The sequence below is a fragment of the Triturus cristatus genome, chromosome 7 (genome assembly GCF_964204655.1).
Source record: "Triturus cristatus chromosome 7, aTriCri1.1, whole genome shotgun sequence".
Taxonomy (NCBI): Eukaryota; Metazoa; Chordata; class Amphibia; order Caudata; family Salamandridae; genus Triturus; species Triturus cristatus.
Genome location: NC_140590.1, coordinates 261,046,267 through 261,073,091, shown reverse-complemented (window position 1 = coordinate 261,073,091; position 26,825 = coordinate 261,046,267). Strand labels below are relative to the sequence as shown.

The 26,825-nt window shown below is 43.8% G+C and overlaps 1 protein-coding gene across 2 annotated transcripts in view; it reads left to right on the top strand.

Annotated features, from left to right (window-relative positions):
- Positions 1-26,825, top strand: part of IRF3 (interferon regulatory factor 3) — a 160,954-nt gene that overhangs the window by 124,498 nt on the left and 9,631 nt on the right. For both annotated transcript variants that reach the window (XR_014966408.1, XM_085616157.1), the window contains exons 6-7: positions 14,516-14,602; positions 20,007-20,375. Coding sequence is in view for 1 of the 2 variants with exons in the window: in XM_085616157.1 (XP_085472283.1) it covers positions 14,516-14,602; positions 20,007-20,375 (456 nt within the window). In the remaining variant the exon portion in view is untranslated. The remainder of the gene's footprint in view (positions 1-14,515; positions 14,603-20,006; positions 20,376-26,825) is intronic.

Sequence of the window (26,825 nt, the reverse complement as noted above, 5' to 3'; positions counted from 1 at the left end):
GTAGTTGCGCTGATTACAATGGTTTCTTTGTAGTCTCTGGGTTTCTGTACAATCCATAAGTATGCTTGGGTCCAGGTCCGCTCGTCGCCAAAATTATGTTGTGCTCTATACATGAAGACACTGGTAGCCATGTTGTAAGTTTCTAAGTCTTCTTTATTGGTTCCAGTTCCAAACAGTAACAGTCTTAGTTCAGCCATGTACCAGCTCCTACACCAGCCCCACCAGGAGCAGCCTGTCTAGCTGCTCAGCCCATCTCCAACTGTCACCACCCATTCACACAGGCACTCAGGCATTCCACACATCACAGTCACACCAACATTCCGCTACCATCTCTTGCTCTCAGGATATAACAAAGCTCATTTCATCCAACGTCCACACGGTGGCGATAACACCTCGTATAATTAATTCGGATGATTCCTGCGTACCTTGTTGCATGAAAGCGAGTTTTTACTGTCTGACTTCCATCACACCACACGTGTACCAAGGGACTGCCTTCTTTATTATAATCCTGATATGCCATCAATGCTTAGGTACGTGACGTGAGACAGTAATAAAATACACAACGCAAAATATCAAATTAGAAACGTGACGAAACACAATAACAAAATAAACAACGCAAACATTTGAAAAAAGCATTGGCCGCGCGCACGCGAGGGGCGATCGGTGGTGGGGGAGGGGGAGAAGCGGGAGTTGTGTGTGCGCGAAAGTGAAACTGATCGCGATCAGGCGCTGAAAGCTGGCGGCTGCGCGCGCGTAACCGCAAGCTGGTGGCCGGCAAAAGCCTCTGGTGGCACTTTTAAAAGCCACTAAATGTCTGCAAGACCAGCGCATGCGCTGGCTCTAGCTAGACCTAATAAAGGGCTGAATTAGACGTTGAAGGTAGTGTGGACATGTGCTAGCAAAGCCACGACAAGTAAAGCAAAGGCCTTGAGTCTAATTCTTCTATAGACCAGCAACCAATGCAGGTCTCCGAGATAAAACAGCTAAGACATGAAGAGCTATTTAGGCAAGAATTATTTTTTAATTATAGTTACCGGATGATGAAATATATCAGCTAATATTATGATGAAAGATACAGTACTTGTTTAACAAACGTTTATTCGAAAAACAATTCTATAAACACTTTACAGCCGAACCACCGTACGAAAGATGCAAGTTGTTCATAGAAGGCAAAAACAGAATGAAATTCCCATTCAGAAAACTTAGTAAACTATGACACTTAAATACTTATATGCTCCATTTTAATTTTCAAACTACAGCATAAATACCCCCGGGTCCAGCCAGCGCTGTATAAAACTCCAAAAATAAAATAACATTTAAAATAAAAATCGCATTCTTGGTAACAATAAGCCTCAGAAGAGTTTGTGCCTTTACTGTAGATGAGCCTTTCACTCAGATGCATAGAGAGAGGAAAGTGCTGCGTAGACAACCGTGAGTTATACCAAGGTTATATTCTCCTTTCAATAAAAATGAAATCAATAAGACTTTGACCTCCTTTAAAGATTCACACTCAAGAGCAGGAGAAATCTATCTATATTGCATGTACACAGAGCTATAATAGATTACTTAAGAAGTTCTTTTCAAGATTATAAGACAACTGAACAATATTTTAGTCGTAAGAAAATAAGAACAAAGGAATGGCTGTCAGCCAGGTGTAGTATTGTCACGTGTACCACATGTGACAAGAATACAGGAAATTCATCCAGAGCAGAGCACATCCCACAGAGAACTCGAGGAGCAATGGGATTTGTGCAGACCTCTCCAGAATAATGGCAAACTCGCACTAAAGAACTAATATTGATTCAAGACTGCATACGATAGCTGGAAAGATGGCCGACAGCACGAGTTAAGTCCCAACTCCTGAATCCTCACTGGTAATCTGACATAATACTGTGTCTACCCTACCTCCTGCCAGATACCATCTCACCCAGGCTGCCAGAGAGCAGGCGCCCATATCAGTGGAAGCTTTTTCAGGCAGCCTCCGCAGTGGCGCAGTAATGAAGGGGGCGGCAGTCACGGGCTGGAACTCGTAAGGTGGCGGTGGTGCTCCCTTTCCGGCTGGATGCGGCTTGCACTGGTGTGGTGGTGCTGCCAGCCTGGCACCAGAACTTCTCCACGCCCTTGCTGAGACCATTACTGCCTCCGGAGATAGGTGTGGTGAATCCCATAGACCATGCTCTCCATAGCATCGGAGATAGGGGGCAGGCCTCACGCGAGGCCCCACTGAGGCTTTTGGATGTAGTTACCCCAGAAGATCTGTTTCTGGGCTCTGACCCGCCATGAACATGTGAGACTGAGACTAGCAGTGGAACTGCTTGAGTGATGGTGAGCCAGGGGCCTATTTGAGCAGCTCTCTCTGTATGAGCTGTGGAGCGCACCCCATGGCGCTGCACCAAACGATATAAGGGACACTTACATAGCCAAATACTTGTTTACTATGGCCCTCCTCTATTTACTCTGCATCGATCCCCATTGAGCTGTATGTCCCCTGTAAATGTAACAGGTGCCGGACAGGCTCCTTCCTCCTGCTGCACAGAGACACTTGCTGTTACGTCATACCCATCTGGGACTCAGGAGGCATCTCAGTGGTGGTTCTGCATCTACTCCCCTCACCCCCCCCCCCGCCCCCCACAATGATGATGACCGCAATCTGGCAACTTTGTTTGCCTGCACCATGTCATGGGTAAGGACAATCTTCAACCCACCAAACCCACAGCTCCAACAGACTACCTCTGTTATCGTACTGCCAAGGTACCGACAGCGAATGAGGTTACCACCACGATATTGCAAGCCATAAAAGACACTCACTCTTCCCTAGAAACTAGGATCAGTGAGGTCACAGTAGACCTCTCCCTCCTTCATCAAGACGTCTTGTAGTATTGTGTTAGTCAAAGGTTTGTGATCAGATCTTAAAGTAAAATTCCTACCCCACAAAATTTTTCTAAAGTGTTCCAATGCCCAAATACAGGCTAGAGTTTCTCTCTCAATTACGGAGTATTTTTCTTCTGATGGAGATAAAGATCTAGAAGCGAAGGCAATAACCACCTCTTTATCATTTTCAGCAATCTGAGTAAGTACAGCTCCTAACCCCTTAGCGCTTGCATCAGTGATGACAATTGTGCCAGCTGAAGGGTCAAAACCTTGCAGACATGGAGCTTTGCTGATGGCCTCTTTAATTGACAAAAAGGCTTTTTGACAATCAGAAGACCACTCAAAACTGACCTTGTTTTTTAAGAGAAGTCTCATGGAATGTGTCTTTTCTGAAACATTTTCTACAAACTTAGAATAAAATTCTGCTAACCCCAAAAATGATCTCAAATCATCCTTGGAGTTAGGAGAAGGAGCATCAACAATAGCGTTGATGAGTTTGGATTTGGGTTTAATACCATGACAACTTACTTCATGGCCTAAGTATGTTACACTGCGTTCAGCAAATTTACATTTTGAAATTTCTCCAGTTAAGCCTTTTGACATTAAGACCTTCAAAACATTTCTTAACCTGTCATCATGTTCAATTTTATTTCTACCCATTATAAGAATGTCATCTTGAAAAAATGTAATGCCTGGCATATCACCAAATAGTTGATTCATTAATCTTTGAAAAACAGCGGCTGCAGAAGCCAGACCAAATGGCATTCTGCGAAATTGATAACATCCAAAAGGAGTGCAAAAAGAAGTAAGGTGTCTACAAGATGGATGTAGTTCAATTTGATGATATGCCGCGGAAAGGTCGATTGTAGAAAACCACTTGGAACCTCTGGTTAATGAAAGCATTTCATCAATCCTTGGAAGTGGAAATTGATATACAATAATATTTTCATTTAAATTTCTAAGGTCAACACATAAACAATTCTTTCCATTGGCACGTCTGGCGACTACCAATAGAGAAACCCACTCAGAAGCTTCTATTGGCTCAATAATGCCAGCATCCTGCAACTTATTTAACTCTAGCGTAACCTCATCTCTAACAATTAAGGGTATATTACGTGCTTTCAAAATTTTGGGAACAGCAGATGGCTTGATTCTGATAAGGTGTGTGAACCCCTTAAGTTTACCAATTTTTCCATTAAAGACCTCTTTAAATTCATTGATGACCCAAGTTTTGGTGTCAGCACTATCGCCCGCTACCAGAACTTGTTCTGGGCTATTAGGATTAAGAATTATGTCAAGAGCCTTTTGATCCTTCCATCCTAAAACTGAAGGACCATCATAAGCAATGTAAAGTTTACACAATGCTTGTCTTCCTTTAAATTGAAATCTAAGTTTTCTGAACCCAAGCATATTTATTTTCTCTCCTGTAAAACTTTCAGGAGAAATATCAGACGGTTCCATATGTGGACCCAGAACATTAACAAACTTATCTTCCCAAATAAATCGAGCTATAATTGTGAACGGGGATCCTGAATCAGCAGCCACCTGTAAAGGAATACCACCAAAATTAATAACACACAATGGTTTGCTCTTATCTGAGTCTGAAATGTTAAGAACAACTTTTTTTTGATTTGTGGAGGAGGTATGAACAAGCTGAGCATCATCAAAGTCACTTTCAGAAGAATCAGAATTTTCAGTAAGGCATGCAACTTGATTAGGCTTCTTGTTATTTTTTTTTCTATTGCAAACTTTAGCTAAGTGACCTACAATTCCACAGTTGAGGCATTTAGAAGATCTTGCATAACATTTCTCAGAACTAGCATTGTGTTTGGTGCTATCACATCTATAACAAGCAAAATTCCCTTGAGATTTAGAAGTACTTTTATCAGAAGACTTGTAGTTGACGAAACGCTTTTCTTGTGAAGTAGTGTTGCACTTCCCTTTTTGCTTTGACGAAATTAAATTGACAGCAGGTTTTTCTGTACTATCTGTAATTGCCTTCGCACTTCTTTCAGAAAGTTCAGCCTTTTTAATCAAAGTAATTATATCTTTAAGACCAGAATCTCCTTCAATCCAAAGTTTATCTTGTATACTATTATTTTTTTGACAAACAACCAATTGATCGCTAATCATGTCATCATGGAGAGTACCAAATTTGCAAGGAATGGCCAACATTTTAAGAGTAGAAATGTAATCCTCAATGGTTTCATTTGGTTGCTGTTTCCTTTTATAAAATGTACGTCTGGAGATGGCAGCACAAACAATGGGGGAGAAATAATTATCTAAATCCAGAATAGCACATTTAAAAATGTCAATAGCGCCAGCCCTTTCTGTTTTCTGCATTTGGTTATAGATTCTCAAACCTTCAGGACCAAGACAATGCATAAGGATCCTTTTTTTTCTTTCAGGTGAGAGAATACCACTATTGTCCTCCAATGTTGCGATGTAATTAAGTAAATATTCCTTCCAATCTGTCCACTTAACAACAGGTTCACCAGGACTTGTGAGAAATTATTTTGGAGTGTTTAAGTTAACACCCACAACTAAATTGTTTACAACATCAGAAGTAGCAGATGAGCTTTCAGCACTTATTTCCATATTTTTTTTTAAATATGAAGAATAATAAAATAAACTGACCAGAAATCAAGGAGCTTGTTCGAAATGAAGCATGTAATCACAGAATAGGAGAAAGTAAACTTAAACGAGACAAAACGCTGAGATCCGCTCCGAATGTTGCTAGGAGATCGGTAACACTGAAGTCAAAATGGCAGCACGTAGAGGTCACGTAGCGTGACCCAACAAGTATCCCAAGATACTTAGCGCCCGCGTCGATGCATGATGAATCCGAAGAGGAATGAAGGAGTGGAACGCCGTGTTTGAAGAATGCTGCGAGTTGGTGATTGCGATTTGAATGCGGGCAACGGTGATTAACTAACGGTAATCGTGAATGTTAAGCGAAACCGCTAGAAATATTTCAACTGGCCCAATATAGATATTAAAAGCACTCAAGATGAAACTCGCCTGAAATAGTTGAAGTTGAAAATTGGAATTTCTGTTGACGGTGAAGGAAAGAAAAAATATCTGCCATGGGATTACTCCGTTCTCGCAGAATCGATGAGCGTTAGATCCGAATAGTTCAGTAAAATCGTCGCCAAATTTCTGTAGTATCTGGTCAATAAATCGAGAAACCACAGAGGTGAAGGGTAAGCTCTCTGAAGCAGAAGATGTTTTGCAAACTCTTCAGGGACAGGTCTCACGAGTCCTATGAACTACCAGTAAATTGGTTCACTGGGCAGAAGATGCAGAACTTAGATCCTGCTGCTATAACATTGAATTATGAATATACTGGAAGGAACAGAGGTATCTCTCCCTACCCAATTCATCTTGGCTTCAATCATGGGTTCCAGCAGATCTGAAGAAATAAAAACCTTTTTAGGGGTTCACTGATACACCTGGTCCTTTAACCCAACAAAGAAGAGATTGGCACGGAAGCTGTAATATCAAAAATAAGTATTTATTAACCTCACATGAGGGAGAGTGCATCATACAGTACCCTCAGGCCACTGTAGGAGACAGTCTAAGGAGTGCACAGAACAGGGGCCTTTTATACCCACACAGGGGCTCAAAAGGAGGCAGTACAAGTACTCATGAGAAGAGTTACACACATAGATGGTCATACAGAAAATGAACAGTCAGCTAGTAGGAGGAGTAATGAGTTTCTGACATCAGTTAGAACAGCCTGACAGTTACAGTCTAAGGCAGGTGCATGAGCAGCTACAGACTCTTCCGAGCATGTGCAAGGCTCTGGCTCTGTGCTGAAAGAGTTAACTATATCACATGACACAAGCAGAATACAAGGGCAGTCAACAGCAAAGAGGGAGTAAGCACATGGCGAGCACATGGCTAACTAAAATAGCTGCCACAAACAAAATGGCTTCAGCAGATGCTAACCGCTATTGCAGCTAGTTTTCCACAGATCTTTCTCAATGTTTTGTAGTGGAGAATGCCCACTGTTCGTTGTCGGCCTGGATCCCTCTGGGCTCCCCACCACAGCCATTCCTAGTCCACCTCCTAAGTTATTGTGACCTCGAGGCTGTCCATCAAGCTGCACAGAAGATAACTATACTGCCATTCGATAAAAACCCCATCGTCATCTTTCCAGACTATACCGTCAAGGTCCAGTAGCAGCACAGGTCCTTTCTCGAAATCAAACAAAAGCTTAAATCAATGCACTTACCTACATGCTGCTTTACCTTGCCCATCACAGGGTCCTGCATTTCGGTAAGTCACACTTTTTGGACACACACAAAAGCCCTTGACACCCATTACACATCAATTCACATATTTTCAGGGCATCCCCCACTTCTCTTTTCCAATGCGGAGAGGGTTCTAGTACATACATATGAACCATCCCATTATGTGTATTTTCAAAAACGTGTAGCAGGTCCTGTGCATCGTGGTGGAGCCTACAAATGCAAAGATGACAAATCAAAAGTGTGTGTATAGGAAATGCCTCGCATAAACAGCCACCAGGGAGTGATTGACCTGTTCTCGCCTATTTGCTTATTCTCTCATCTTCTGCACTTTCCTATATAGGGAACGGAACCAACACCCAAAACTTGTGGGAGAATATTAAATGTGTATATAGCCAAAAAATTACTATTTGGGTATAGTACACATCTAAAGGAACTACCTGTGGATCCCCGTGAAGGGAGGAGAGCTTCTTTCTCACAAGCCCAGAAAAAGTTAAAAATGAGTTGTGAAAAGGCACACTGCATACATCTTTATATTGCCCTCGCTCATGATTAAAAACTATTCACCCAGAGGATCATGTTTCGTTCTACGCTGATGATAGTCTCCTTTTTATTCAAGCCCCACAACTGACAAGCCTAAGTCTCTCCAAGATATTGTCTTTGTATGAAAATGCACCGGGCCTGAAGGTGAACTGGGATAAATCAGCTCTGGGGCCTTCCACAGATGCAATCGCAGTGGTGCCATGGCAACCACAACTGCAAACTAGATGACACCACTCTTAGTACCTGGGGGTGCAGGTAGCTGCCCCCTCAAGTTGAAATAGGACTTTGACATCCTACCCTTCATTATGACCCAGATTACTAAATAACTTCATAAATTGCGAACTCTTTCTCTCTCGTAATGGGCAGGATAGCGCTCGTAAAAATGGTTGTTCTCCCTAAACTCTTATACATACTTCAGAATTTGCCATACACCATATCCCTTTCTTTTTTAATTCTTGGCATTCAAATATGGGGAAGTTCTTATGGGCAGATGAGCAACCATGTGTCTCAATGGCTAAGTGTTGGCAGTCAGCATTTGACATCTGTTTGGGGAAGACAGATGTTTGATTCTACTATTGGGCCGCAAATCTTGCTACTGGTATTGACTAGATATTTGGCGATAGACTAGACCAAGTCCATACATTAGAACTGGATGTGTTCCATAGTAAGGGCCCCTTACATACTCTATACCCAACTAAGGTCCTGAGACCTTCTCCGCACCCACTGCAGTAACTCTGAATGTACGGCACAAGGCCCTAAAACTAATGCAATGGCAATGTTGACCTACACTTTGCATGGGCCTTTGTCTCCCATCTGGATTCTTGGCACCTGCATTCAAGGGGTGGGAAGATACTGGTATCTCAAAACTAGAGTACGTGTGGAAGGGAGACTGTCTGAAATCCTATACTGAACTACAAGACAAATTACTCCTGCACAAATCCCAATCCTTCAGTTTCCCCCATCTGAGGCATGTGTTGTACGCCCTCAAAGACAGACCTTTGCATTTACCAGACTACAACCCGTTGGAGGCTAAATTTATGCTAGAACCCCTTGGGAAACACAGCATATCCAGGCTCTACCGCTCATTGATTACGAACGCCCTGGACCCAATGATTCTATTGAGCAGAGTTTGGGAACTGGATTTGGGAGAATTGGATGACGATGACTGGAGGGAAGCCAAAATGGCTCCTCGTGCACTGGTGGTATCTTTACAACTTAGGCTCATTCAAGTTCATTATTTACACAGGACATATTACACCCCGCTCGACTAAATAAAATGCACACCACGCATCCACCAAGCTGCACTAGATGTCGATCTCCAATTGAAACATGATCTGGGAATGCCCTGACATACAACCATACTGGAAGTCAATTCAACGAGCAATGGCCATGATCCTGGGGCACCCAGTAGACCTTTCCCCCAAACTAGTCACACTAGGGCTTATGGAGGAATCAAGGGGTACCCGTACAAGTTGTGTCTTTATCGGCTATGGGTACTTAATTGCTAAACTCAAAATAGCTAGGAGACACAGAGCGCCACACATCCACCAAAAGTGGAAGTTGACTATGGACCGATGCTGCACACTTGAGAAAGCAGTGTATGAAGCCAAGCTTGCCCCTGCAAGCACAACACAATTTTCGGCCTATGGACAGGTGCAAAACATTTCCTATTCCTATTATTGCTGGCTGCCTCCTCGGGAGCGAGGCTGAGCACCTTTGGCACAATTTGGAGAGAGACATGTTACAGGGTACTATCGATGGTGGTTTAGAACTGTACTATTTTATATCTGTATGTTTACAGCTACAGATTGTTACCTCGCTGACTTATATTCAAGAATCGATGTGTGTCACTCATGTATGCCAGTTTTGTTTTTGTTTTGGCAGACAAAAATAAAAACATCTGGAAAAAAAGACTGCATACGTTATTGAGGATATGGTATGTCACACTGTTCCTTCCTCAAACCTGTCACCTACCAAAAAGACAATTTGCTGCTCTATGTAAAACATGCAAAGTCTTATCTGTTTATACCTGTCAAGGAAAATAAACTAGTGACTTACTTGTAACAAGGCAAAAGACACACAATTGATGGACGGAATGCAGAACAAATCAAAACATTCACCCCCAGTCAAGAGATCTGGGTTATATCCATCATTCTTTTGCTCACTATGCCACCCCAGTTTAGACCTGACCATCTGCAAATCAGCCTTGACTCTGTGCCTCATGGGAACAGTCCAACCCAAACTGCCAAGCCAGGTCCTCCCTGGACCGGAAACAAACATCCTAGGACCAGTTTCGGAGTTTCAACCCTCACCAGCCAGGATAGCTTGATTCCAGTGGCACAGTGAGTCAGAGACCCATGTCTGGGTATACCCGGCGCACTTAGGGTGAGGAAGCAAAAGACACACAATTGATGGACAGAATGCAGAACAAATCAAAACATTCACCCTCAGTCAAGAGATCTGGGTTAAATCCATCATTCTTTTGATCACTATGCCACCCCAGTTTAGACCTGGCCATATGCAAATCGGTCTTGACCCTGTGCCTCATGGGAACAGTCCAACCCAAACTGCCAAGCCAGGTCCTCCCTGAGCAAAAGAATAATGGATTCAACCCAGATCTCTTGACTGGGGGTGAATGTTTTGATTTGTTCTGCATTCCGTCTATCAATTGTGTGTCTTTTGCTTTCTCGCCCTACGTGCGCCAGATATGCCCAGACGTGGGTCCTGGGCTCACTGTGCTACTGGAATCAAGCTATCCTGGCTGAAGAGGGGTGGAACCCCGAAACCGGTCTTAGGATGCCTGTTTCCGGTCCAGGGAGGACCTGGCTTGGCAGTTCGGACTTGACTGTTCCCATGAGGCACAGGGTCACGACTGATTTACATATGGCCAGGTCTAAACTGGGGTGGCATGGTGAGCAAAAGAATGATGGATTTAACCCAGATCTCTTGACTGGGGGTGAACGTTTTAATTTGTTCTGCATTCCGTCCATCAATTGTGTGTGTCTTTTGCTTTCTTGCCCTAAGTGCGCCAGGTATGCCCAGACATGGGTCCTGGGCTCACTGTACCACTGGAATCAAGCTATCCTGGCTGAAGAGGGGTGAAACCCCGAAACCGGTCCTAGGATGCTTGTTTCCATTCCAGGGAGGACCTGGCTTGGCAGTTGGGACTGGACTGTTCCCATGAGGCACAGGGTCACGACTGATTTGCATATGGCCAGGTCTAAACTGGGGTGGCATGGTGAGCAAAAGAATGATGGATTTAACCCAGATCTCTTGACTGGGGGTGAATGTTTTGATTTGTTCTGCATTCCGTCCATCAATTGTGTGTCTTTTGTTTACTTGTAACAAAAGCTTTACACCTTAAACAGTTATAAATTCACAAGCAACCTCCACTACCTCACTATGTACTCGTTACGAGTGACATGACAAATTCCAGTGGGTCCAGTTATGATGATTATGCAAGACTGATGGGGAGCATTATGCATAACTCGCTAACCTAATGTAGGAAATTGTGTTTTTGGTTGAAGGGGTGGAAACCGTCGCAAGCAACAACCACAATTTTATTTAATGCCATAGCTGATGGCGCCCCTATCCAAGCATCATGGAGAGGAGCAGAAGTTGTGCCACTGTTTAAGAAAGGTGATAAGTTCTACTCTTGCAATTATAGGCCAATCAGTCTAATTGACTCGATTTAGAAAGGTTTTAGCAGGGCACTCTTGCATAAAATACAGGCATGGGTTAATGAAAGCAGAATCCTATCCCCATACCAAGCAGGTTTTAGGGCGAAAACAGGGACCGTTGATCAGGTGTTCCGCTTCCTTGTACTTTGTTGAAAAACAGTGACAATTGGGAAGGGTAGTTAGTATGTTGCTTTTATAGATCACAAGACAGCATTTGACCTTGTTCCTAGGCAGAAATTGTGGCAAACCCTTAGGGAGAGGCAGAGGAAATTGTAGTCATGTTCATGCAACTGTATGAAGGAAATTTCACCAGGGTATGTTGGGGCTCTCAAGGTCAGCTCACCGGCCCAATCCCTGTTAACAGGGATGTACGTCAAGGCTGTTCCCTGACTCCAACGCTTTTCTCTCTATTTATCAACAATGTTGGACAATTACTTACAACAAATCCAAATGATGCTCCTATGCTAGAGGGGAAAAAGTAGTAACTCTCCCTTTTACAGATGACGCACTATTGGTATCTAAAACACTGGGGGAGGGGGGGGGTCTACAGCGGCTTCTTAATCGCTTTGAAGAATTTTGTGATGCCAAAGGTTTAGTAATAAATATAAGTAAAACCAATTTCATGGCCCTGAACCCCCAAAATCTTATCGGGGATGTCCCTCTCTTGGGGGAACGCAGCTTGAGAGAGTTAATGACTTCGATTACTTAGGCCAGAAACTGTCTGATAATTTGTCATGGAAACCTTTTATATCAAAGATGGTTTTGAAACACAAGCAGCTGTTTGGGGTCTTCGGAAAAGAACATCGTTTATCTCACACCAAGCCGGTTGGGCCGGCGATGCAAGTATATGATGCAAAAGTGGTCAGTTCTGTGATGTATGGGGCAGAACTATGGGGCTTGGAGCAAATAGCGGAGTTAGTCGCTCAGACCATAAATTCCTTTGGAGCTTAGGAATGTTACCCTAGAGAACTCTCCTGCAGCCCCTCATGTTAGACATTAGTAGACATTCCTTCATCTCCAAAGCAAAATTGTGTCCCCTGTTGTTCTGGTTAAGGATTAAGTCGACCCCTGAGTTATTGCTGTATGCCTGTGCTATGGAGGGTGTAAAATGCAGGGATACTGCTAATAAGATTTTGCTTATGGCTATTGTGTTGGGGGATATCTGGGAAGTCAATGACCCCCCCCTTTGCTCCACTGGAAACGTGAAGTAAACAAATGCTATTAGGAGTTGGTAATTCAGGGGGAACTTAGCAGCAGGGCATGGGGGAAGCTTGCCTCAGACTTTATGGCCCATAAACTGGATCGTTCCCTGGAAGGCTATTTAGATCTCATAGAACTTCCAAGGGACAGGAAACTATATATCCAGTTTAGGTTTGGCACCCTACCCTTGCATGACTTCACTGGAAAATGGAACATCAGTACTGAGCCCATACGTAGTTGCCCTGGTTGCAAAAACTATCAAGAAACTTTAGCCCATGTAATGTTTGCTTGTCCGCTGTATGCGTCGCCGAGGAAATACTGGCTGACCCCGATCTGCAAGCAGGTGGGAACCGACAACTATGGGACTGCACTGAGAATCCTGAAGTCCGATGCCAGGCCACTGTTTGCATGTGCGGTGGCAAAGTTCCTGGGCCAAATGTGGGGCATTAGACCTAGGGCCCAGAGGGTGAATGACAATTGAATTCACACAATGATTTTAACAGGTCACAAGACCCCTAATATCCAAGGAATGGTGGTTTACGCAGCTGAATCTAATGCATTATGCTGTAGCATCTTTACCGTTCTATTGTACACAGCATTTATGGCCACCGACATGTAACACTGATGGGTGGTTTTGAGGAGTGGAGGCTCTCAAGGATATAATTTATTGTATTATCTGTAAATATTTTATTGTATGAATGTATGTATATTTTATATATGGCCACTACTTCAAATAATATTGTTGGCTATCTTTTATCGATCTTATTACGCGTGTGATTAATTTATGTATTTTATTGTATTATATAATGCTGCAGTTTGCACATTTTAGTGGAACGTTTATGACAAGATGTCGAAATAAAGTAAATACAATACAATACAACCACAATACTTGTCAGGGTGAACAATGAAAGTCACTAAATTAACCTGTGTCAAACCCTCTGGTAGCCTCTCACAAAAGCAGTGAGGCTTAACTTAGAGGCACTGTGTTAGGTATCTGTGCAGCATGCAAACACTAATAAAGTGAAAATAATACTCACAAAAAATCCCACACCAATTTAGAAACATAGAGTAAGATTAAATAAATAAATGGAGACTACAACGACAAATATCCAATCAGTAGAACCTGAGATATGCACTTTTAAAGTTTAAGTAAAAATAGCGCCAAGAAGCAGAAAGTGATAACTGTAGGTTTCTGGTTGCGATAGGCCGGGACAAAGTCACAAGTTCAGTCCGACCCCGATGGATAGATACAGGGACCAGGTTAGTCCACCAGAAAAAGATACCTTCTCAAAGTCTGACGCACATAGTTCAAAAACCTCAGCATTTCACAGGAGGAGCTCAGCTGATGCTAATCAGCAGTCTAGGACCTGGGGAGGCACCTCCTAGGGATCAGGAACTAACTCCAGCAGAAGACAGCAGGGCTCAGGCAGGGCCAGTTGTAGAAGGTTAGCTGTGCAGTTACAGGGAGTCCTCTGGAGCTTGTTGCGTCCCTGTAGCTCAGAACAGAAGGTCATCCAACTGACTATTAGAATCACTCTGGTAGTCCTGCAATCCTGCCGCGAGGCAGGCTTCAAGCAGCAGGGCAGTTCTCTAAGGTACAAAGCAGGCCTCAAGCAGCAGGGCAGTCCTCTAAGGTACAAAGCAGGCCTCAAGCAGCAGGGCAGTCATCTAAGGTACAAAGCAGGCCTCAAGCAGCAGGGCAGTCCTCTCACATAGAGCCACTTGGAGACACATTGATCCCAGCACCCCTTTCTTCTGCAGTCCTGGAACCCAAACACAGCTCCGACGTTCCATCTCTAATTTGACTATCCTCCTTTTTTGGAGCACACAGCTCTGTTGGTGATCCACCCCCCCCTCCCCCCCCCCCGACACCACCTATTTTGTTCTACATCACACAGTACTTTCTGCTTGTAAAACCAGTTGCTTTAAAACTACTTGCTAATATAAGTACGTTTTGTTTTCTTGCAGTGCATAGCGATCTCTCCCAACCTGCTCTGGAAGAAACCCCTCAGCAGATCAGCCCACTCGAGCAATTTTTTCCCGATAACAACTTGGGTAAGTGTTTTTTGATACAGAAGTGTGCTGTGTTTCATTGTATTTTATTGTACTGCAGCATTTATACATCATTGATACCCATTATGAAGTCACAATGTTATCAAGTTTGTATTGGGTTCCTAGGCGCCATCTTGGAGGGCATGATTGATAGTAGTTACACTTATATGGGAGATGTCAGGTTAGGTGCGTGAGGTTTGGAGACTTGCTCTAACCATGGTCCTGCACATAAGAATGAGGTGTTCACAACAAATTTGAGAACTAATGCAGTCAAACGAAGGTATGTCTAACCTTTTATTTAGGAGTTAACTATGAGCACGGGATAAGCCATGTTTTTAATGCTTTCCAGAATTCAAGGTGGTTGAAAATCATTCTTATTCTTTCAGGAAGTGAGTTCCATATCTTAACTGTTTGAACTGAGAAGACGTTTCCCCTGTGTTAGATGTTTGTGAAGCAGGACATGGTCAAGAGTGCAGTCCATCTAGATCAGAGTTGCAGTTTGTTGGTAGGCACAGAGTTTGTGCTGAAGAAACCAGGCTTGAATGGCAAGATGAGCTTAAACACATTTCTCTGAAAATGATGCGGGTAGCCAGTCTAAAGACTCAAGGGCAGGTGCAACGCTAGTCCATATATCAAGAGTAAGAAGTTATCTGGCAGCAGCGTCCTGGATTCTCTTTAGCTTCTGCATAACCTAGAGGGCTGTGCACAGACCTATACCGCTGGCATAGTCTATCCGGGAGATTATTGGGTTGATGCTTTCTTGTATTCTCTGAGAGAATCGTAGATAGGGGGGAAACTTGGCATATACAACTCATCATGTAAAGGGTTGCATGCAAATTCACAACTTAATTCTTTACTATGTGTGATGCATTAGGAGTTGAGACAAGCTCTTTCTGCCAGATGTGAATGGCTGTGGGATGGAACATTTGCCTCAAGCCGATGGCTTAGCTTTTGGTTTGAGATTATTTATTAGTATCCTATTGTGGAGGGTTTGGCTGATGTTAGAGGAACAGGGCCTCATTTATGTTTTTTTGCCATAGGGCTGCACAGAAGATCTTGCTGCTGCGCTGCCCTACAGCAAAAGTAAAGGGCTGGAATGCACAGTTTCTGTTGGATATGGCGCATGCCTGTCCTTTTCCCCAGCGCCGGCGCACAATGGGCTGCTGTGTGCCAATGCTGGCACCTTTGCAGCATGGTGCAAGGGTGCCTGCATTGCGGGGATGAATATTTGTGGGAAACCTTCCTGCACAAAAACAATCACAAGAGACCTTTTCCTCTTTCTATGTGTGCTGCAGAATGCAGCAGACATAGAAAGAGGAACAAGCATTGGCATAGCCAATAGGTCTCGCCTTTGGGACCTTATAAGTGTTTAGCCATGCAACAGTTAATGTTGTTGCAGTAAGGATATTGTGCTTCATAACTAAATACATATAAGGTCCCAAAGGCGAGACCTATTGGCTATGCCAATGCTTGTTGGTTTTGAATGTCCGAACACCTCTGAGTTGGCAAAGAAGGGGGTGTGGGGGAGAGGAGTGAGGTCACGCGCTGGTATGAGGATGTTGCGTGGGAGGTGAAATGCATGTATGAGGTGGGGTGGGCAGGCCTAGGCGCGGTTTGATATAAAGCAACATTATTCGAGAAGCAGTATTGCATGTTTACAGCCTGTAGACGGTTTGAAAGTGCATGTTTTAAACCCATCTGCCTTCATGGCGTGTGAAACAGCGAGCAGACCAGTTCTGTGCCGAAAATGTGCCTGTAGGAGAAGGGCCCCTGGATATTCAGGTGACGTGAGAGGAAGGTGGTAAGCCGTAGGGGGAGAACGTGAGGGGTTAAGTGGCTGCAGGCAAAGAGGGCAGACATAGGCAAGGGAGAGGTGAAAGGGAGAATGGAATGTGTGGGAGTTGACCAAGCGGTTGGGGGAAATGTGAGAATGGAAACTGTGTGTTGGGGCGTGGCGGGGTAATGGGGGGGTAAGTTTGCAAGGGAAGAGGTGAGCAGTGGTGCCAGAACAATTTCCAAAGTGGAGGTCCCAGCCATCCGCATCACCTTAGTAGTAATGATCTTTATTTGGTTTATGACAAAATCATAAAAGTGCGATTAAATATAAAACAGAATACATTTACCATTTTAGACAGTATAAAAATCATATTTTTGAAAAATAGAGAATCCTGCACGCATAAATAGCTTCCTATAATAAGAACGATCTGTACAAGGGGTCATATTGGATAGTGCACATTGTGTACATGATCAAACCAAGCACAGTATACAAAAATTCACAAGCTATATGGAAGTCACCAGGGAATGTAACTTTAAATTAAAAAAAGTGCGCGTCTCGGCTCGGAGCGTGACCTGCTGAGAGTCAGGGAGGGTGCGGCGCTTGAGTCACTGGCGGGCTTGTGCTCGCGGGAGGCGGCTGGAAGGCTCACGAGGATGCTGTGAGGACTGCATTTCACCGTGGTATTGTCAACTCTCAACTCCTGGGAGAAAAAGTAAAGTCAGTGAACGAGGGTGGCGATAGAAGTCCAGAAGGCGGAGAAAGGACTGCTAAATAACCATGAGGGGAGCATTTAGTCTGACATGGCGAGACAGAATGGGATTAAAGATAACGGCTGAATTGGGTGAAGATAAGGGACCGGGCGAGCAATGCGCTTAATGAGCCATGACGAGAGAGGAAAGCCAGCTGGCGCCTGTGCGCGTAACCGTGCGCGTAACCGCACGCTTTAGGCCACACAAAAAGCATGTGGTCGGATTTTTGAAGCCCACTTACTAAAAGTCTCGCCATGGCAGCCCATGTGCTGGCTCAGGCGAGACCTAAAAACGAGGAGAAATAAAGATATTTCTCCTCGTTGTGTCTCCCTTACGCCTCCACTGGGGAGGCATCGGTTTTTGGCCCTGCCTCAGATTTAAGATTTCTCATAAATCTGGGGCAGTGTCAAAAAGCAGATTTCTACGTGAAAGGGGCACATTTGAGGCCATGAAAAACCATGTAACGTGGCTTTACGTCGCCATATAAATATACCAGTGGCACATTGCACCACAGGAACGCAAGAAAAGTGACATTCTGGCAGCGCAAAAGTGCCGGTGGCGCCTCATAAATGAGGCCCACATTTTGCAGACTAATTTGTGTCTTGTTGGTGTAATTGCAGCAGGCAAGGTCGAAAGAGTAAGTGCGCTCCTTGAGGGGGCTTAAGTAGACACTGGAAAGGAGGGGTCAGTGCTGGATCATTGAAGAAGGCTGTCCATTTAGGGAAAATTAGCAGAGCAGGAGTAGGCAGTGATAATATGAGAGATCTGTTTGTGAACAAGTAGGCAAACCTTAGCGGCTTATATCCCTATAGAACAAGTCACCGGAGCGGCGTATGGGAGTGGGCCATATCAAAAGCAGTGGCAAGGTGCAAGACCAGACGTGCCATTACTCCATTTGAGTCCACAGCATTCCTGATGTCCTCTAATTTCACAGCTGGTGTAGATGACATGTTGGGTGGAATATTGTTGGAGGAGATTGTTTTCTTCTATGAATATTGATAATTGTTCGCAGAAAGCTCTTTATATAAGTTTGCCTAGGAAAAGACCATTTCGAATTGGGAGGGTAAGAGTTAGAAGGCAAAAAGTGTCTGCATTTTACTTTTAGAATATATTTTATGTAGGCAAGTGTGAGCACATCAAGGTCTAGTCCGAATTCCAGGGTTCTGTGAAGCAGTGTTTGTGCCTGTAATGGTTTTAAGATGCAGTGTATGAAGTATTTTCTGTTATGTAAGTGATGTTCTTTTGGCCATGCATTGCTGGGTGTGCAGATAATATTATATATTGAGCACGGTTTTGTTTTTTCATGTGATGGTAGAGGAAGAGGGGGGGGTCGGGGTGTGTTTTTTTTGCACCAGGTAGTGATGTACATGACCATATGCTCAGGAATCTCTCCCTGAAATCAGTGTTAGCTGTTCAGCGGTGTAAAGTAGCCTTTCCCTTTCCACTACAGTGACACTCACCCTCCATCGCTTCCTGTGTGGCTGGTAATTACCTGCCAATGCCAGTCTTCTCTTTGGCTCTGCATCAGCACCTTGGCCAGTTCCAAGTGTTCTAAGCTTGGGCCCTTTGCTCCACAAAGACTCAAAAACAGAGGTCAAACAATGAATGTCCATTTCTCCCTGACAACAGAAGAAGTTTACATTTTTAATGAAGCATCAATGTAATTGGTTCATGCTCTACCTGCACCTAAAATGTATGATACAAAGTGGCACTATAAAAAAAAAATCACCGTTTAATTTACTTGGGTTGGGACACTGTTAGTATGTTTTAGGGTGAGGAATTTTTGTTTTACTGGAAATGCAGCCTCTGGCGTTTTCCAGTAGGTCGCCCTAGCCCATTGATACAGTTCTGTCGAATTGACTGAGATTTTGTGTACCAAGAAATATTTAACTGAGGAGTTCCAAAGTCTTACACGTCACCGAGCGCAGCCCAAAAGAATAAAATATAACATCCTGCACATTCATGTTATAACAATACGTGAAGTCATATCTTCAGAAGATGCTGGCATATTTTGGTTTTCGCTAAACATCATATATATTTAACTGTTCTTTTTTTTTACTTGCCTGTGTTTAAAAGTCCAATTTGCCTTTAACGATAAAGAACAAAAGCGCTGTCTGGACAAGGAGTTCGAGTATTGTCTATACTGTCATATTCTATCTAATTGTGGAATGCTTGTGGTATGTATTGGCTGGTGGTGATGTAGTGTGTCAGTGTTTGCGTCTCATTTCATTATATGTGCAGTTCATGGGAGGAGTGTCAGTCTGATGCATATCTGGTCATGTTTTGCATTGTAGGAGCATTGTTTGCTGGTCATGTGCTTCCATGTGTAAGGCAGTGCTTGCCATGCGATGAAGTGTGTGAATCTTTCTTTGTCTGATGGATTGTGTTGGAACTAGGAACACAATGCAATATAATACACTTTGTTAGTCGCAATTAAGTGTGTGGAGTGTTGCTAGTCATATACTTCAATGTTTGAGGATATATTGGCATGTAATATATTGTCATGTCTAATACTCATGTAATGCAGTTTTTGAAGTTTTGAAGATCATGAGAAATAGATACTGGACATGTGAGGAAGTATGTGACATGTTGCTTCTTTGATGTAGTGTGTGAGTATTTACAGGTCATTTGCTGTAGTCTGAGGTTTTGCTGACCATAATGCACTGTGTTAAGAGTTTGCTGGTAATGTTGTATAATGTTCTTAGTAGTTTTCTGTGAGTGTGAGTGGTCCTGCTAGTCATGAGACAGTGTGAAGTTCAGTCATTTCTTTTATCCTTGCAAGCAGTGCAGGGGGGTTTGCAAGTCATTTGAGGGTCAGTGCAATTGTGTTTTTACTGCATTGTAAGCCTGCATCAGATGAGGATTTGTTGTTTTTCTTCAGCAACAGACTTTGAGGTGAAAGTGTTTTACCGCGGTGTCCCGGTCCTGACCACCATGGTGCGGAACCCAAGGGGTTTTCGACTAACATCTGAGCCAGTCCCCAGGTCCAGAGAGGATCTCGAAGACATCGTGCTTCCTGAACCCGCGGCATGGATAAGGGACCAGGAAGTGGCTAAGATGATCAACATTGTGCTACGGAGCCTGGTGCCGGGGCTGCTGCTGGAGGTGAAAGGTGGCAGCATCTGCGGAATGAGGCTGGGCAAATGCAAAGGTTTCTGGACCATGACCGAGAACCCCCAGGTGGGCGAACGCCAGGAGGTGCTGAAGGAGGAGTACACAGTCTTGTACACAACACAGCAGTTTGTGACAGGTATAGACTCCTCTGTTGTGTTTCTGTATGCCAGACGGTCTCTGTCTTGCTTCTGTCCCATCACCTCAGCCTCTTGAGTCTACTTCACTGAGGTGACTTTGTATCACACTAAACCATCTCTTTTTGATAAAATTCTGCCAGCACTTGAACTGCTATGCCTAGTGTATCTACCTTCATTCCCTTGTAGCAACTGTACCTTATGTAACCAATACCTCTCCCATGACTACTATCTGATCTTTTGCCTAAGTAACCACCATTGCTCGTGCATCAACTAAGTATCCATCTTTTCCAGCCTTCTCTAACCAGGCACTTCAACACTAGTATACCACTGAAGTAAATAAAACCTTCTACGTCTTCCAAGTCTAGGACTGAGTTATTTACTCATCTATGCATTACGTAGCGCTCTCCGCCCTGAGTTGTTAAGGCTCTGTGCAGGAAAATGAACAAAGTTGAACTTCCTATCGCACAGAACACTGTAGTCATTAATAAAAGCAGATTAAGAATATGGAGAGCAATGCAAGTCCAGAATGAACAGGGGTGATAACATGGGTAGTGTAGGGGTAAGCAAAGGTTGCTCAGGTGTTAACTTGGTAATGTAGTAGATAACACCAGAGAGTAAAGAAAACAGAGAAAGACAGGGGAAGGTCAAGGAATATAGTAGAATAGGAGAGAGGTAATATATAAGGGGAGAGTAAGGAAACACATAAAGGTAGAGTACAGAAATGGTGGGTAGCCAGAGAAAGATTGGACAGACAAGTGAGAGAGGATGGAGAAAAGAGTCAACCGATGATATACAGTATTGGGGAAAAAGAGTAAGGGGTATTGTCCATTTCATTAGTAGTTACTCAGCAGATTTTAGCTTCAGTATAGATCGAGTAGGAAGCTTTTCAGTTTTTCTGAGGATTAGGAGGGATTCGGAGATCCATAATAAGGTCGATGCTCCTGAGAAAGACTGTGTTGCTGCTGCTCTTCTTGCGTGGTTTCACGGGAGACATTCTGTGGTTTTCAAGATTTTGTGGCTGTTGGATCTTTTGACAGAAGAAAGTATATAAAATGTTTTATGTGTGGTGCATGCAATTTTACACTCAATTCTGGCTTGGAAATCCAGTGAGGATCTCTGGATTGGAATGCGATAATTGACTTTTTTGATGTTGAGATGACCCCGCGGGATTCCGGGGAGTTCCACGCGTGGCGAAATTCCGCTCTGCCGTTCTATTACCTCAGTGACATTTGCTCCGAGTCCTCTTAAGCATTTACTGGGATGTAGTGCACATCTTGCTCGGTTGCTCAAGTTCCTTTCTTTAATGATGGCTCGACCAAGCTCTCTCACTGCTGCCTTTTTTTTCCATGTTCAGTCTGCAATGACTTGAATCCTAGTAAACACAGAGAGAGAGGAGGACTGGAAGTAGCTCTAAACATTACATGCCTTCTGTGAAGACCGTCACTCGGCAGGTATCATAAAGCTTTATGTGGCACATAACCAGAGCCATTTTGAAATGATATACAGCTGGGAAAAACACACATGCAAAATAGGAAGTGCACTATTGTGTTTTTTTTAGTATGAATTCAGGAGCCTAAATGCCTTTAACGAAAAGAGGCAGTGCTTCCAAAATAAGGCTAGCCACTTGTGGCAGACGCACCTGCCCCCCTTCCCTCCCTGCTCATATAAATAATATATTTTCAGTAGTTAGGAACTTAATATTCCTGACTGCCAGAGACAAATCAAACACAAGGAGATGATTGACGGAGTGCTGAATATTTTCAGACACTCACCCCAGTCACAGATCTAGGTGGAATCCATCCTCGTTTTTTAGCTCACTTCGCCACCTCAGTTCAGACCCAGACATATACAAATCACTCTTGACCCTGTTCCGTGTGGGAACAGTCCAGCCCGAATTGGGCAGCCAGATCTTCCTTGGACCGGAAACAAGCATCCTGGGACCGGTTTCGGGGTAACAGGCTAGCTGGAATTCAGTAGAAAAGTGAGCAAGGGACCCACGTCTGGGCATACCCTGCCAACTTAGGTCGAACAAAGCAAACACAAGGAGATGATGGATGGAGTACTGAAACTTTTCAGACACTCATTCTTTAGCTAACTTCACCACCCTGGTTCAGACCCAGCCATATGCAAATCACTCTTGTTTTATCCCCACCAGAATCTGTTTTAGAGTCTGGCAGACTTTTGGCTACTGCTCAGTCAGTGGTACTGCCATGCAGAAAATATTTTTGGGGGAAGATTCTAGTGAAAAGGGACACAACTCATGGATTCAGTAGTGCTCAAATTGTGAGCTATGAGCAAACAAAATGTGTTTATGTACAGTTTACTTGTGACAGTAAAGATCATGTTAGACCCCATAGGAGATTACGGGCAGGCAGCCTACAAGTCAAACACATCAAAAGAGGATTGAAGAGATTTGTGTCGTCTTTGAAAGAGACAACCGCAATGTTGCTGTCCTACGTACTTTGTCAGAAGGCTAACCAAGCCATGCTCGTGTCTCTTTTCATTTCCTGGTTTCTGCGTCGAAAGTCACTGCGTATAGCATGAGGTTGTCTCTGTATGCTTATCTGTACCTTTTTTGGCTTGTTGACGTTGTTATATTATACAGGAACCGACCATGAGTCAAAAGATTATTAATTGTGGAATTGTTTAGATTAAGAGAAAACTTTCTCTCGTTGTCATCACATATATATGGACACCCATATGAACTAGTACTGTGGTTTCCACCCCTATTTCGAAGGCCTACACCGGGTCACATTTGCTATGTATACATGGTAATGCTAAGCTTCAGTCTGCAATATGAGGACCCCCATCAACAAAGGGTCTAAGAATGTCCTTATATTTTCAGCCATGAAATTTCATAATTGAATCCTGCGACACCAGTACATAGTCTGTATTTCAATCTTTGTTCTCTTTCATAAACGATCCTGAGAAAATGTGTATTTACATCTTGTGTCTTAATTTTACATCTGAGGTTGTTCCTTTGTTCACCAATGCGTTGCTTTACTTTCCTGCTGGTCATCCCTGTATATCGTAAGTTGCAGGAATGTGTAATGAGATAAACCACATCTTGAATTATAACTGGTATGTCTTTTACCCATATTTGACCTTCTCCCTGATTCCCTGTTTTTAATACTTTGTTATTGAGCATACACTGCAATTCCCTCACCGGTAGTGACTGCTAATTTTTTGGTTAACTCCATAGAGGGGTTCTGTTCTGAGTCTTAAGTATACGCTATCCCTGGTGTGCACTAAGATATTGATGATGTTCCTTGACCCTTAGTGTGCAATCAGTGGTTACTTGAAACTCATTTTGCCTGTATTTAGGATATGCCAGTGTTTGTTGGTCAGTTTCTTGATTTGATTTGATTGGATAAGACTGAATAGGTAGCGGCACACCAATAGTTGGCTTTCATCATTTTTCATGAGTGTTCAATCAATGCCTCCCTATTGTTGTTATTCGCCCTCCTGAAGGATTTGTGTTATTGCTTCAGGATATCCCCTTTGCCTTAACTTGTTGCTCAGCTCATTGACTTTTTTTTTTTTTTTAATCTTTCATCCTGCTGCAGTTTCTTCTGTGTCTAAGAAATTGTCCAAAGGGTAGATTTTCTCATAGAGGGTGCAGGTGGAAGCTGTCGAAACTGAGAAGACCGTTCTTATCAGTAGGTTTTTGGCATATGTCCGTCCTTATGGTTGTTTTGTCGTGGATGATTTTGCAATCCAGAAAAGTTAATGTTTCACTATACATTAAGTATGTAAACTTCAAATACTCATTTTGCGTGTTGATCCATTCCACAGATTCCATCTACTTCCCCTAGTCTCCCTTTCAAATAATCAACACATCGTCGATGTATCTTCTCCAAAGTTCTGTATGGTTCCTGTGTGTATTTCTTGGAGTCATGATTTTCATTTGTTCAAAATGACAAACATACATGTATGCAAAGCTTGAGGTAAAGATGCTGCCCATTGACGCACTATGTACTTGTAGGTGACGGTCCCTACAAATGCAAAGAAAACATTTTTTCAAAGCCAATCTCATGGATTTTAAAACAAAATTGCTGGGTTGTTGCAGGGCCTGTCTTCAGAAAACAGCATATCCTCCAAAACCTTCAGAGTTTCATACTGGGGTAGACTCTTGTAGAGACTTTCAAAGACGAGGTTATTCTCTGGGTTGTAATAACTGTCTTTGAGTAGCCTCAAATCTTTCATGGCTTTGATGTAAGAAAGAATCATCTCGACAATGGGCTGAAGGAAGTGGTTGCTAAATTTTGACAGCTGTTCTATGATTGGAATACATTCAGACACAATGGGTTTACCAGCTATGGGGGTACTGTTATTGTGTATTTTTGGTACGGTGTAGAAGGCTGGGAAAATCCGCTTCTTTCTTCAATATCCATCTGTTGATCTCAGCCTCCTCAGTTAGATTGTTGATCTAGCTCAATTTCATATAGGTTTTTGAGCCATTCAAGAACCATTTTCCTCTATAGTAAATTCGGTTCTGCTGTGTGACTATAGCAACCACTTTTTGTTTGCTGGTTTTTTACTAATTCGTCATCATCATGTGGGATCTTATGGCATTCTTGTCCTTATGGCTCAGATTATTGGAATGTGCATATCTTTGATGTATCAATGGTTTCCAGGTCCTTTATTACTGCCTGCTAAAAGATCAGTATTTCCACGGGTATTGTATTAGTAGGTGGAATACACTGTTCGAGGCAAATGAGCTGCAGATCACACACTGAGGATAAGATCGCCATCTGGTGTTGGGCTCGGATGATTGCAGGTTGTTGTTGTCTTCGGAAGAAGCCTTTGGTCACGAGATAGGTGACTCCTCCCCTGGACAACAGTGCGCATGGGCATCCACTCCATCGTCAGATTGTTTTTTTCCGCCATTGGGTTCGGATGAACTTTTTTCCGCTCCAGCAGAAAACTTCCAGCAATCAAAATAACTCTTCAATCTTCATTCCATCGACGTCGAAATCAACTTGGACCGGTTCCGGAAGCGGCTGATGGACAGGACACCTTTTAAAAAATGCCCCCAGTGTGGAGCGAAGTTCCCCCACAGTGACCACCACGAGGTTTGCAACCTCTGCCTGTCGCCGGAACACAACGAATCGAACTGTCCAGCTTGTGCCACTTTCCGTTCCAAGAAGACCCTCCGGGACCGAAGAGCTCGACGCCATATTATGGCCAAACCAGCTCCAGAACCGGAGGACATCTTTGCTCAGGATGTTCCTGAAGATGACACCGAAGATCTCGAGATCGTGTCCGAGGCCGACGATTCCGATGACCTCATCACTCCAGGGCAGTGTGTGAGTACCACCCCCCTGCCCCTACCCCATCCAAAAAGACATTGGTCAAGCTCCGCCAGCTGGGCCCAGTCGCGACCGAAAATCCTCTTCAGAAGCCCCGCCCTCGGGCCCGTCTCCGAAGACATCTAAGCCTGTAGGTGGCTCAGGCTCGAGCAAACCTCATGTTATGGTACCTACAATACCTTCGGCACCGAAAACTCCACTGTCGGCACCGAAACAGGCTTCAAGACCGAAATCTCCTTCGGCACCAAAACGTTCCTCGGCACCGAAGTCTCCACCGGCACCGAAACGTTCTTCGACACCGATGCCTAAAAGTCCCTCGGCACCGAAAAAATCGGCATCGAAGATTCCATCGGCAACGAAAACTCCATCGGCACCGAAAAATCCATCGGCACCGAAAAATCCATCAGCACCGAAAAATCCATCGGCACCGAAAAATCCATCGGCACCGAAAAAAGTTCATAAAGACCCGAAACGGCCATCGCCACCACCACTTTCGGAGCCGGATGAACTTTTTCGCCCAGATCCTACTCAAAAGCGGATCTACATTAACCCCGAAACTGGACATGTGACTGCAGTCCCATACAAAAAACGGAAGCTGGACATCACACCGCCTCCAGCTCCCATAAGGAAGAAGGACTGTGCTACTTCACCGCTTCGTCCTTCCTCTCCTGTGTTACCTCCTGACCAATCCCCCCCTCCTCCTCCTCCTTCTCCTTTACCTTTACCATCTCCTTCTCATTCACCTCCTCCACAGAATGATACTGATGATCTAGGGGGAGGGGCGGACCCTGATTTCTTTAATGATCCTCTTGATCCAAACGACCCTTTTACGTTCCCAGACACAGCACCAGTAGATGACTGGTCTTATCCAGTGCCTGACATGCCTGACCCCACTACCTACCCTTCCAAGCCCTCCCCTCCTGATGACCATTTGGGGTTTGGCCAACTCATAAATAGGGCAGCAACATTCCATGGCGTCACAATGCACACAGACGCCCTTGAGGAGGACTTTCTCCTCGATACTTTTGAGCAGTCACAAAAAACTGTTCACATACTGCCCATGATTAAAGGGGTTATAAAGCATGCCACTGAAGTCTTTAAAGACCCTGTTAGAGCTAGGGTTCTCAACCCCCGCAT